This window comes from Phocoena sinus, chromosome X (assembly GCF_008692025.1).
Source record: "Phocoena sinus isolate mPhoSin1 chromosome X, mPhoSin1.pri, whole genome shotgun sequence".
Taxonomy (NCBI): domain Eukaryota; kingdom Metazoa; phylum Chordata; class Mammalia; order Artiodactyla; family Phocoenidae; genus Phocoena; species Phocoena sinus.
Window position 1 is genome coordinate 53,649,817 of NC_045784.1, and position 14,428 is coordinate 53,664,244.

Consider the following 14,428-nt stretch of genomic DNA (forward strand, 5'->3'; position numbering starts at 1 on the left):
AGATGACCCCAACAAGAGGGTCAGGCTCAAGAAGAAACAACTAAGGCTAATCTGGCATCACCTACTAACAAATTAAACACACACATTCCCTTCAACCCACATATTCCCTTCCTTCGAATGTATTCCATAGACCTTTAAGGAATAAAGTGATTTAACTGACTGCTTCCTGGAACCTGCATGGGAAAAGGGATGTCCAGGGGGTCTCACCTGGGTGAAGATGACACCAAGGGAGATGAGAGAAGTTGTGCCTTGAATGCCCCAATTCACCATTTCTTACTCTTTTTTTTTTAACATCTTTATTGGAGTATAATTGATTTACAATGGTGTGTTAGCTTCTGCTTTATAACAGTGAATCAGTTATACATATACACATGTTCCCATATCTCTTCCCTCTTGGGTCTCCCTCCCTCCCACCCTCCCTATTCCACCCCTCTAGGCGGTCACAAACTACCTAGCTGATCTCCCTGTGCTATGTGGCTGCTTCCCACTAGCTATCCACTTTACACTTGGTAGTGTATATATGTCCATGCCACTCTGTCACCTCGTCACAGCCTACCCCTCCTCCTCCCCATATCCTCAAGTCCATGCTCTAGTAGATCTGTGTCTTTATTCCCGTCTTACCCCTAGGTTCTTCATGACCTTTTTTCTTTTTTCTCCTCAGATTCCATATATATGTGTTAGCATACGGTATTTGTTTTTCTCTTTCTGGCTTACTTCGCTCTGTATGACAGACTCTAGGTCCATCCACCTCACCTTAATTTTTAACTGTAACTTTCAATTCCATTTCTTTATACATTTTAGAACTGTCTTTAAATTCATTAAAGGGACATGTCATCCAAGCTTTTTAAGCAAATTATTTTTTGTTTATCTGAAATTCAAATTTTAAAATACTTTGGGATGGGTATAAACAAAAACACAATATACCAAAATTTATGGGATACAGAGAAAGAACTGCTAAGAAGGAAATTTATGGCTGTAAATGCATTCACTAAAAAAGAAGAAAGATCTCAAGTAAATCACTTTATACCTTATGAAACGAAAAAAGAAGAGCAAATTAAAACCAAAGTCAGCATAAGGAAAGAAATAATAAGGTTTAGAACAGAGAAAAAAGAAATAAAGATTATAAAAAAATAGAGAAAATCAACAAAACTAAAATTGGTTCTTTGAAACGATCAATAAATTCAACAAAACTTTAAGCTAAACTGATTAAAAACAATGAGAGTGCTCACTTTAGCAGCACATATAATATAGTTGGAATGATACAGGGATTAGCATGGCACGTGTGAAAGAATAACATGCAAATTTGTGAATTGTTCCATATTTTTGCTATGAGTGCAGAGCTTTAATATTCTCACCATAACAACAGCAACAGCAAAATGGCAATTGTATGAGGTAGAGGATGTGCTAACTGATCTTATTGTGGTAAGCATTTCACAATATTTACATGTATCGATCACCACATTGTACACCTTAAACTTACACCATGTTATATGTCAATTATATCTCAATAAAGCAGGAAAAATGCCCCCCAAACCCCTAAATGTCATAGAAATGTATAATTTAATATGTATTATCCAGTTTACGTACAGGATGCTTTGGATATTAAAGTATTTCGGCCTCAAAAAATAAAAGAAAAAAGAGAAAAGTCTCAAATTACTAAAATCATAAATTAAATTAAGGATGTTACTACTGAACTTACAGAAATAAAGAAAAATATGAGAGAATATCCTGAACAATTGCATGCCAACACATTAGACAGATGAAATGAACGAATTTCTAGAAACATAGAAACTACCAAAAATGACTCAAGAAGGAATAAAACATTTGAACAGGCCTATAACAAGTAAAGCCACTGATTCAGTCATCAAAAACTTCCCAACAAAGAAAATTCCAGGACCAGATGGCTTCACTGGTGAATTCTACTAAACATTTAAAGAATTAACAACAATCCTTCTCAAACTATTCCAAATATTGAAGAGAATGGAACACTCCCAGCTCATTCTATGTGGTCACCATTACCCTGATACCAAAGCCAGACCAGGACATCACACAAAAAAAATGTAGATTAATATGCTTTATGAATATAGATGCAAAAATCCTTAACAATATAGTAGCCAACTGAATGCAGCAGCATATTAAGAGGATTATACACCATGGCCAAGTGGGATTTACCCTAGGAAAGCACGGGTGGTTCAACATCTGAAAATCAATCAAATTTATACACCATATTAATAAAATTAAGGAGAGGGAGCTCCCTGGTGGCCTAGTGGTTAAGATTCTGGGCTTTCACTACTGTGGCCTGGATTCAATCCCTGGTCAGGGAACTGAGATCCTGCAAGCTGTGCGGCATGGCCAAACAAAAAAGAAACAAAAAAGTAAATAAAATTAAGGAGAAAATAACACATAGTCATCTCATCTGCATCTCAACATGATTCAGGAAAACATCTGATATAATCTAACACCCTTTCATCACAAAAGCACTCAACAAACTAGGAACAGAAGGAATGTCCTAAAGGTGATAAAGGTCATTTGTAAAACAAAACAAAACAAAAATATAACATACTCAATGGTGAAAGACCAAAAGGTTTCCCCCTAAGATCAGGAACAGTACAAGGATGTCTGCTTTCACTACTTCTATTCAACACTGTAAGTTCTAAACAGGGCATTAGGCAAGAAAATAAAAGGCATCCAAATTGGAAAGGAATAAGTAAAACAATCTCTATTCAGAAATGACATGATCTTACATATATAAAATCCTAATGAATATACAAAATAAACCGCTAGACTTAATAAATGCATTCAGTTCTGTCTTGTACTCATTGAGTTGTAGTCAGTGAACATGGCACCCTATACTTTACACTTTTGGGGGAAAGTAGAGCAAACAATACCAGCACATTCTCTTTCTCTGTTTTTCCTTCTCTTTGTTAGGGAAAAGGATGGGAAAGAAGAGGAATATACAAGGAAAGACACAAAGGAATGAAACAACCTACATCTTGACTGGTTGTATTACTACAAATCAACTATTGTTTCTTGTTTATTTCCCTCAGCAAGTAACAACAACCAAAGGGAGTGTGGTCTTGTTTTCAGAGGCAGCAAGGAATGGGTGATCTGGGGAGAGAGTGTCCTACTCCATAGCCAGGCTTATGGAGATGATGTCAGCTATAAAAGGAGAGGCAAAGCAGCTGAGGCCCTGGGCTTGCTGTAAGAAAGGATGGGACAGCTTAGGAACTTACTGAATGTTGTAGGGCACAGTACTAGGATTGAGTACCCCATACACAGTGAAGCCTATATAGAGAGGGTTCCTGAAGTCTGGTTTCCTCTGAACCAAGAAAGGCCACACGGAATGGGTTTTCTCATAGATTCTGTCAGAAAGAAAAAGCAAGCCAAAGAATTAAAAGCAGCAAGCAAGTAAAATCAACAGTCCTGTTGAACATGATAATCACCCAAATTGTATTAACAATTAACCTAATTCAAGACAGAGGGATAGGATATGATAGAAGGAAAGTGAAAATAAGTGGTAATGAACACTGATAGAGTAACAAATTATCTGGGCTTCAACTTACCCACTTTTAAATGAATTAGAGGTTAGAAAGTGTTCCACATTGAAGAGCAACAGATGCTGAGTATAGTCTCTGCCATGGAGTAGCTATGTAATCTGAGGAATGTCTCTAGCTCTTTCTGGGACTATTTCCTCATTTGTAAAATATGACCTTTAAGGTCTCTTCCAAATCTCAGATTCTATGAACTAATGACCTTCCCAGTTTTAAAAAATCTAGAATTGCTTTAAAAAATATGGTAAGTTAACAGAAAGACCAGAGGGTGAATTTCTGGCTTTTCAATATTTTATTTTATTTCAAGCTAGCTTCTCCTCCTCTCAGAAGGTGTAAGACAGTGAAAGACAATTAGCAATTTATATTAGCAAATATTTGTGAGTTATCTAGGTGAGCAGCACAGACTGTGATATTTATATTGCAAGACTGATTCTTCTTATACCTTAGTTGAGTCCTTCAGGAGCCACTTAGTTAACACTGCACAAAACATGGCATCCATTGTCCCAATGAGAGCTGCTGCATAACCATGCATGGATAGTTCATTTACTCACACAGTGTCAAAGAAAGTTCAAGGAGGAAAACAAAGAGAAGCGGTATGGGTTGTAGGACCTAAACATTGTAGTCTTGTAACTTTTAGAATCCTCAGACCATTTCAATGAGGTCAAAGGACTTGTATATCCATCTTTCTCATTTGCTTTTGGTTGAAAAAAAATCTTGCAGAGGTAAGGTAACTAGTATTTGTTGAGTATGTACTATGTGTGAAACACTGTTCCAGACTCTACCTAAAATACTTCATTAAATTTTCATAATAAAACCCTGTGAAATATTTTATCCCCAAAATAATAATGAGAAAATGAGACAAAAAATAATTTGAAAAAAGTTACATAGCTAGTAGGTGAACCCCAGTCTTTCTGATTCTAGAGTCCATGCCTTTTCTTTTATGGATGAATGATATTTCTGTTTATTTTATGCAATCACTATTTTAACATGTTAAAATTTTCAACTTTTGTACTTTTACATGGAGATTCAGATTTGTGTGGGGAATGGGTCTAGGATATATTAGCCTCACTTTAAGAGGGCGGAGAAAAGAATATGGAAAAGAGCTTAGATTTTAATGCTAGAAAAGCAGGTCAGAGACAGAATGAATGTGTCTGAAAGCGTCTGCGAAGAGGGTAAGAAAGGTCTAGTTGCAAAATGAAATAGAAATGTGCGTAGAAGCTACCAAGTAAGCACAAATGTTAAAGCAGCAAGATCCATCTCTGTGTTGACAAGAAAACAGAATTAGAGATGTCATCCAATTCATCCAGGATACATCATAGAGGGGTCTGAGAACTTGAGCTAACTGCCACTCAACCAACAGCTATGAAACAAGAGTGGGCTGTGTGACAGCTACTTCCCTCTCTATTTCATTTTCTCTGACTCTAAAACAAGGAGAATACTATTCACAGAAACTCTATCTTGTCAACTTCAAAAATTATTTACGTTTTATATATTGTGAGGATGTTAGAGTTTTAAGTCTGGTGCAAATCTAACTGCCTATAGGAGCTGAGAAGATAACATTAGAAGTGCGCTGAGAATAAACTATAGAGAATGGTGAGAACTGTGGCAAACCAGAGTGTGTGCTTCATTCAAGTGGAGCAGCTGTTATTCAGCTTTAGCTGATAACTGCCATTAGAAAATGCAGGTCCAGTACTGCCAGAGCTCCTGATTTTGCAGAATATCTTGGCACAACAGCTTTTTGATTTAGGAAAAAATCCTAAAATAACTGGATTTTTATGTGAAATATCGTGATATTTAAATGTTGACAACTTATTCACAGTTTAAAGAATACTCCACAGACTAAACAAAATATACCTGTTAAGCTAGATTTGGCCTATGAACTGCCATTTGGTGATCTCTGACACAAATGATAAAGGACTGTAGCTATTGACTACTCACACCTGCACAGTAGTTCATTCCTTACAAAGTCCTTGCACATCCATTGTTTTACTGGTTCCTCAGGATTGCTCTGAAAAGTAGGTATTATCCCTATTTCACAGATAAAGAATCTGAGGTTTTGAGGAATCTCCATGCAAACACTGAGTGATTTATGCTTCAAAAGTTATTTTTATAGTTGTCATCTCCACCCCTTTTGTGAACTGTTGTCCCAAATTCAAGGTGATGGGTAAATTTCTTTTACACTGATACCCTCTCCTTATTCAGTGTTTTTTCACAAACTGAATTCACCTCAGATCTTCTCGATCCTTCTGGCAGTTTCCAAGGAAGTTCCGAAACTGGCAGGAGAAAACATGGTCATGAATTTCCAGCAAGAAATTTTCATTAAACTCAAAGGCACAAGGAAATTGTTCCATTAACTGCCAGATACAGTCTAGGAACTGTGTGAAGACAGGGGATACTTCTTTAGCATCCCCATCCAGGTGGCCACACCTGAGAGATGCAAATAAAGGTAAAGAAAGACAATGATTAACATCAGGGATTACACTGTTTGGAATAGGCTATAGCAAGTTCACCTTTTGTCTCTGTTGGCATTGGTAAGGAAATGCCTAATGCCAAAATGCCACCCAGAAATCAAAGTTCATTAATCCCAATGGACCTCTTAGCCACTAGCATCCTTCACTATTATCAAGATTGTAAGCCTTTGGTAATCTATTCTATTTCCTTTTACATCCTCTACAATAGAACTTTCTGCAATGATCAAAATGTTCCATATTTGTGCTGTCCAATATGGTAGTCACTAACTATTAAGCCCTTGAAATGCAGCTAGTGTGACTAAGGAACTGAATTTTCAATTGTATTTAATTTTAATTAATTTAAACAGCTACCTTTAGCTTCATGTGAGCAAGGACCATATCTATCTTGTTTACTGGACAGTGCCTGGTATGAAAAGGGTATTTAATAAGTTTATTAAATGAATGAAAAAACCTCATCCCAGAATTGTTTAATGTTTCCTCTCTCATGATGTCCTCTTTCCCAACTCTACCATCCATTCCACTAGAAATAAACATGGCATCCTTAGCTTTTACATTGAATGTTCTACCTTTTGATTTAATTGAAATCCATCTCACCAAGGACACTACTTCTTCTTGGGGCCCAAATCAAATGGAGAATGCTCATCATTCCATTCTCCATGTATAATAATCCTAAAGCAGAGCAGAAGTGGGATCGGCTTTCTCCTTTCTACTACTCCTTTCACTCTCTTAAAAACACTTCCACTATGGGTCATGCTGTTGTTCACTTTCCTCAATGTTGTGTTCCACAATCTTTGGGTCACTTCTCCACATTTTCTGAAGAATCTGACTCCAGTCATAAGTACTTATCTTTGGAGTCGATGCAGATGACCTACACTTGGCTTAGCAGGTTCCTTAACTACCTCGAATCTAATTATCTTCACCGATCTTTACCTCTACTTCACATCAGCCTCTCGTATCCATGGCTGTTTCTTGATGTTAGCTAAAGGTCCTTCCTCCACTTTGATACCTTAATCTCAATATCCTACTCTGATCACTGTATATTATATTTCCAAAGGCTGCTCATCTTATCTACTCCAGCCCAATCTCTGGACCTATCACCTTTCCAGATTCCTACTAGCTTCCCTTTCTTCCTTACCCAGACTATATTCTGCCCCATCAACTATTCTGTCCCCATTTTCTTCAATTTTCTGGTCATTTTTTTGTCATTATTCTCCTTCAATATCCAACCATTGATGAGCCTAAGAAGCTATGTTCTCTACTCCCAAATCTTGACTGATAAATGCTGCTTGAGAAAATTATAAAACCATGCAAATTGATACCATAAGTCTCCATACTCAGCTGGAACTTAATTGCTCCCAAATAACCTTTATGTATATCCTTAACACAGTTTTCCCATTAAACCTTACAGCTCTTGCAAATTTTAACCTATCTTCTTAAACCCTAACCCATTTCACATTGATGTATATACAGTGTTAATGAAAAAGATCAAGGCTATCAAGTAAAAATATCTAACTTCTGCCTTGGACACTCAAAAACTTAGTTCCTTCTCCTCCTGTCCTTCCATGGAGTCTCCATGTAGAGAAAAGGGAACCATCCTACACTGCTGGTGGGTATGTAAATTGGTGCAGTCACTGTGGAAAACATTATGGAGATTTCTCAAAAACTAAAAATAGAATCAACCTCATCTTCTTAATGTTCTAAAATGCCATCAGTTCTAGAAAGCTTTCTTTGCCCAGAATAGGTAAGGTTCCCTTGTATATGTTTACCTTTGACTTAGCACTTATCATACTATACTATCATCATTGATTTTATTTTCTATAAAAGAAGGGACAGAGACCATATCTGATCTAATACAGTCTCCTTAAAACCTGGCATATTGCCTGGCCCAATGTTTGTTGACAAAGGAAGAATGAATGGATGGACCCAAATAGCTAGAGAGCGATAATCAAATGAAATTAAATGGATATACACCAATGCAGGAGAATAAGACCTGAATAGTAACCTCCTTGAGGGTAAAACTCACATTGCATGTGCCTTTGGCACCAGCTCAGTGTCTGATATAGTATACAGCGTATTGTTAGGTGTTCAGTAAACATTTGTTATTGTTCTCATAACACACATAAAGTCTCAGTGAGGCTGTTTGGCTTATAGCAGCATTAGGTCACTAAATAAATGTAAGTCCTTGCCTCCACCTCTTACCAAAGAACAGAAATGCGCACATGCCTTTTCTTCTTATACAAGGTTAAAAGGTACATTGTGGGCTTCCCTGGTGGTGCAGTGGTTGAGAATCCGCCTGCTGATGCAGGGCACATGGGTTCATGCCCTGGTCTGGGAAGATCCCACATGCCGCAGAGTGGCTAGGCCTGTGAGCCATGGCCACTGAGCCTGCACATCTGGAGCCTGTGCTCCGCAATGGGAGAGGCCACAACAGTGAGAGGCCCGCGTACTACAAAAAAAAAAAAAGGTACATTGTCTTAGATATTATTCCCTCTGCCTGAATGCCCACTGTTCTCTCTAGCAAACACCTATTCATTCCCTAAAATTCACTTTTAAATACTGCCTATTCCTGGAAGGCTATCCTGTCTTCTTCAGAAACAGTTACGCACTTTTTCCTCTGTGGCCCATGATGTCTGTTCTTCCCTGAAATATTTAACAACTTGATATAATCATTTGCTCACTTTGAAGGCAGATATGATATTCTAGTCACCCTTGTAGCCCTAGTCCCTTAGCATAGTGTCTGGAATATGTGTTTCTTGATGAAAAGAGATTTATGCCATGTTCAACCTACTCTTCCTTCTTTCACAAGAATAAATTGGGGTTTTTGATAAATCTCACTCTAATAAATTCTCCTTAGCCTCTACCTTTAAAGTAATATTTTTACCTTTGGGAGAACTTGTGGCCCATGGATATCCATTCCTTCTCTATCAGGATCTTCATTTTTATACAAAAAGAAAATTTTGCATTAGAAAAATCATAAAATTAATTAACCATACCTATAAAATAGCAAAACACTTTGCTGAAGTAGACTTTGTACAAATTTGCATTGAACTGATCATAAAGTTAATTTCCCAAATGATTAATAAGTTACTTGGATTTCATTTAAAAGCCTATACAGGCTGCCTTCAAATTTCAAAGCTCTCAGGAGAAATTATTCTGGATTTGTATCCATTGTCACATTTCTTTTGGCTTTTACATAATGTGTGACAAGCCATTTGAGCCATAACTAAGTGAAATCTTGATAAACATATTACATTCAACCTATGAAAAAACAGGGATCCAAAGGCAGTACTTGAGTTTATACCAAGAACAAATCTTGATATAAACACATTTTCAAGCATTAAAAAAAATAAAGCCTTTCCAAAAGAAAAATGAGGATAAACCCCTACTGTGAGTTCTGTTTCATAGAAAGACAAACTAAGAAACCTTGGATTCAGCACCAGAAAAAAATCATGAGTCTGACATCCAGACAGCTGATGCTGAAGATGATGAGCCCATCAGTCTGCTTATTTAACAGTCATCCATTAAATTTTGCAAACTTTTGGAGTCTTTCCTACCCCTTACATCAGCCTATTACATCCAACTTATCTTCTGATGGATAAGAAACTATGTTGAGTGTGAAATGTAAAGTATATAGACTGTAAATGCCTGGTTTAGTAGAAAGAAGTAAAATTGAAAAACAGAGCTGTTTTCGTAGACCTCTTTCTTGTAGAAAACAAGTTGGCTTAGAGTTATTTTTGATATATTCACAATCTCCCACTTGTCCAAAGTAAAATCAAATCACTTGTTCTCTTACCATGAGTCCCTTGAATGTCCTATAAAATGGATCTAGGAAGATGCTGGCCACAGAGCAGACCTGTGCTGTGTGGTCCCACCCATCAAAACAATGGACTAAGACATTGGTCTTTTCTACCTTCACTGCCTGTGAAGACAAGAGGCAAAAAGTAGCACAGACAATTTTTCATAGCATGCCGGGTTAATAAATAGGGTTACCACCCCTACAGCAGAGAACTTGGTCTTACTGGGCTACATGAATTTCTTCTCAAAATATTAACACCCTGTATGGGAATGACAAAGAAAATAAAGGGGAGCTGCGAAGGAGAGCGCAACCACAGGGGTGCGGAGGGCAAAGCAGTGAGATTCCCGCACAGAGGATCAGGGCCAACAGGCACTCACCAGCCCGAGAGGCTAGTCTGCTCACCCACCGGGGTGGGCGGGGCTTGGAGTTGAGCTCCGGTTTCAGTCAGAGCTCCTGGAGAGGACTGGGGTTGGTGGCCTTGAACACAGCCTGCAGGGGATTAGTGCACCACAGCAAGCCGGGAGGGAGTCCGGGGAAAAGTCTGGACCTGCCAAAGAGGCAAGAGACTTTTTCTTCACTCTTTGTTTCCTGGTGCATGAGTAGAGGGGATTAAGACGATTGCTTAAAGGACCTCCAGAGATGGGCGCGAGCCTCGGCTAAAAGCGAGGACAACAGAGATGGGCATGAGACGCTAAGGTGGCTGCTGCTGCCACCAAGAAGCCTGTGTGCAAGCACAGGTCACTATCTACACCATCCTTCCGGGGAGCCTGTGCAGCCCACCACTGTCAGGGTCTCCGGATCCAGGGACAACTACACCGGGAGAACGCACGGCGTGCCACAGGCTGGTGAAACGTCATGCCAGCCTCTGCCACTGCAGGCTCGCCCCGCACTCTGTGCCCCTCCCTCCTCCCAGCCTGAGTGAGCCAGAGCCCCCGAATCAGCGGCTCCTTTAACCTCGTCCTGTCTGAGCGAAGAACAGACGCCTTCCGGTGACCTACACGCGGGGCCAAATGCAAAGCTGAGCCCCTGGGAGCTGTGAGAACAAAGAAGAGAAAGGGAAATCTCTCCCAGCAGCCTCAGAAGCAGCGGATTAAAGCTCCACAGTCAACTTGATATACCCTGCATCAGTGGAACATATGAATAGACAACGAAACATCCCAAATTAAGGAGGTACACTTTGAGAGCAAGATTTATGATTTTTTCCCCTTATCCTCTTTTTGTGAGTGTGTATGTGTATGCTTATGTGTGAGATGTTGTCTGTATAGCTTTGCTTCCACCATTTGTCCTAGGGTTCTATCCATCTGTTTTTTTTTTTTTTTTTACTTTCATTTCCTTTTCTTTTTATTTCTCTTAATAATTATATTTTTTATTTTAATAACTATTATATTTTAATAACTTCATTATATTTTATCTTTATTTGTTTTACTTTATCTTCTTTCTTTCATTTTTCCTTCCTTCCTTCCTTACTCCCTCCCTCCCTCCCTTCTTTCTTTCTACTTCTACTAATTCTTTCTTTCTACATTTTCTCCCTTTTATTCTGAGCTGTGTGGATGAAAGGCACTTGGTGCTGCAGCCAGGAGTCAGTGCTGTGCCTCTGAGGTGGGAGAGCCAACTTCAGGACACTGGTCCACAAGAGACATCCCAGCTGCACATAATATCACACGGCAAAAACACCAGCACCCAGCTTCACTCAACAACCAGCAAGCTACAGTGCTGGACATCCTATGTCAAACAACTAGGAAGACAGGAACACAAACCCACCCATTAGCAGAGAGGCTGCAGAAAATCATAATAAGTCCACAGACACCCCAAAACACACCACCAGACGTCGACTGGCCCACCAGAAAGACAAGATCCAAACTCATCCACCAGAACATAGGCACTAGTCCCCTCCACCAGGAAGCCTACACAACCCACTGAACCAAACTTAGCCACTGGAGACAGACACCACCAACAACGGACACTACAAACATGCAGCCTGCAAAAAGGAGACAACAAACACAGTAAGATAAGCAAAATGAGAAGACAGAAAAACACACAGCAGATGAAGGAGCAAGATAAAAACCCACCAGACCTAACAAAAGAAGAGGAAATAAGCAGTCTAACTGAAAAAGAATTCAGAATAATGATAGTAAAGATGATCCAAAATCTCGGAAATAGAATAGAAAAAATGCAAGAAAAATATAACAAGGACATAGAAGAACTGAACATGAAACAAACAATGATAAACAACAGAATAAATGAAATTAAAAATACTCTAGATGGGATCAATAGCAGAATAACTGAGGCAGAAGAACGGATAAGTGACCTAGAAGATAAAATAGTGGAAATAACTACTGCAGAACAGAATATAGAAAAAAGAATGAAAAGAACTGAGGACAGTCTCAGAGACCTCTGGGACAACATTAAATGCACCAACATTCGAATTATAGGGGTCCCAGAAGAAGAAGAGGAAAAGAAAGGGACTGAGAAAATATTTGAAGAGATTATAGTTGAAAACTTCCCTAATATGGGAAAGGAAATAGTTAATCAAGTCCAGGAAGCACAGAGAGTCCTATACAGGGTAAATCAAAGGAGAAATATGCCAAGACACATACTAATAAAACTGTCAAAAATTAAATACAAAGAAAATATGTTAAAAGCAGCAAGGGAAAAACAACAAATAACACACAAGGGAATCCCCATAAGGTTAATAGCTGATCCTTCAGCAGAAACTCTGCAAGCCAGAAGGGACTGGCAGAACATATTTAAAGTGAGGAAGGAGAAAAAACTGCAACCAAGATTACCCAGCAAGGATCTCATTCAGATTTCATGGAGAAATTAAAACCTTTACAGACAAGCAAAAGCTGAGAGAGTTCAGCACCACCAAACCAGCTTTATAACAACTGGTAAAGGAACTTTTCTAGGCAAGAAACACAAGAGACGGAAAAGACCTAAAATAATGAACCCAAAACAATTTAAAAAATGGGAATAGGAACATACATATCGATAATTACCTTAAACGTAAATGGACTAAATGTTCCCACCAAAAGACACAGATTGTCTGAATGGATACAAAAAGAAGGCCCATATATTTGCTGTCTACAAGAGACCCACTTCAGACCTAGAAACACATACAGACTGAAAGTAAGGGGATGGAAAAAGATATTTCATGTAAATAGAAACCAAAAGAAAGCTGCAGTAGCAATTCTCATATCAGACAAAATAGACTTTAAAATAAAGACTATAAGAGACAAAGAAGGACACTACATAATGCTCAAGGGATCGATCAAAGAAAAAGATATAACAATTGTAAATATTTATGCACCCAACATAGGAGCACCTCAATACATAAGGCAAATACTAACAGCCATAAGCACGGAATTCGACAGTAACACACTCAGAGTGGAGGACTTTAACACCCCACTTTCACCCATGGACAGATCATCCAAAATGAAAATAAATAAGGAAACACAAGCTTTAAGTGATACACTAAACAACATGGACTTAATTGATATTTGTAGGACACTCCATCCAAAAACAACAGAAAACACATTTTTCTCAAGTGCTCTTGGAACATTCTCCAGGATAGATCATATCTTTGGTGACAAATCAAGCCTTGGTAAATTTAAGAAAACTGAAATTGTATCAAGTATCTTTTCCGACCACAATGCTATGAGAGTAGATATCAATTACAGGAAAAGATCTGTAAAAAATACAAACACATGGAGGCCAAACAATACACTACTTAATAATGAAGTGATCACTGAAGAAATCAAAGAGGAAATTTAAAAAAACTTAGAAACATATGACAAGGGAGACACGACGACGCAAAACCTATGGGATGCAGGAAAAGCAGTTCTAAGAGGGAAGTTTATGGTAATACAATCCTACCTTAAGAAAGGGGAAACATCTCGAATAAACTATCTAATCTTGCAGCTAAAGCAATTAGAGAAAGAGGAACAAAAAAACCCATAAGATAGCAGAAGGAAAGAAATCATAAAAATAAGATCAGAAATAAATGAAAAAGAAATGAAGGAAACGATAGCAAAGATCAATAAAACTAAAAGCTGGTTCTTTGAGAAGATAAACAAAATTGATATATCATTAGCCAGACTCATCAAGAAAAAAAGGGAGAAGACTCAAATCATTAGAAGTAGAAATGAAAAACGAGACGTAACAACTGACATTGCAGAAATACAAAAGATCATGAGAGATTACTACAAGCAACTATATGCCAATAAAATGGACAACCTGGAAGAAATGGACAATTTCTTAGAAATGCACAACCTGCCAAGACTGAATCAGGAAGAAATAGAAAATATGAACAGAACAATCACAAGCACTGAAATTGAAATTGTGATTAAAAATCTTCCAACAAACAAAAGCCCACAACCTGACGGCTTCACAGGAAAATTCTATCAAATATTTAGAGAAGAGCTAACACCTAATCCTTCTCAAACTCTTCCAAAATATAGCAGAGGGAGGAGCACTCCGAAACTCATTCTACGAGGCCACCATCACCCTGATACCAAAACCAGACAAGGATGTCACAAAGAAAGAAACCTACAAGCCAGTAACACTGATGAACATACATGCAAAAATCCTCAACAAAATACTAGCAAACAGAA

General features: G+C 38.2%; 1 protein-coding gene and 1 non-coding gene across 2 annotated transcripts in view; one reads left to right on the forward strand and one right to left on the reverse strand.

The window, feature by feature from the left end:
- MTMR8 (myotubularin related protein 8) overlaps positions 1–14,428 on the reverse strand; it is a 197,081-nt gene that overhangs the window by 121,061 nt on the left and 61,592 nt on the right. Inside the window, exons 9-12 of the mRNA XM_032618908.1 lie at positions 9,816–9,941; positions 8,904–8,953; positions 5,778–5,978; positions 3,234–3,362 (exon numbers count right to left, since the gene is read on the reverse strand). Coding sequence (XP_032474799.1) covers positions 3,234–3,362; positions 5,778–5,978; positions 8,904–8,953; positions 9,816–9,941 — 506 coding nt within the window. The remainder of the gene's footprint in view (positions 1–3,233; positions 3,363–5,777; positions 5,979–8,903; positions 8,954–9,815; positions 9,942–14,428) is intronic.
- Positions 1,222–1,325, forward strand: LOC116748160. Its single transcript, XR_004348178.1, has one exon. It is a non-coding gene; the product is annotated as a U6 spliceosomal RNA (small nuclear RNA).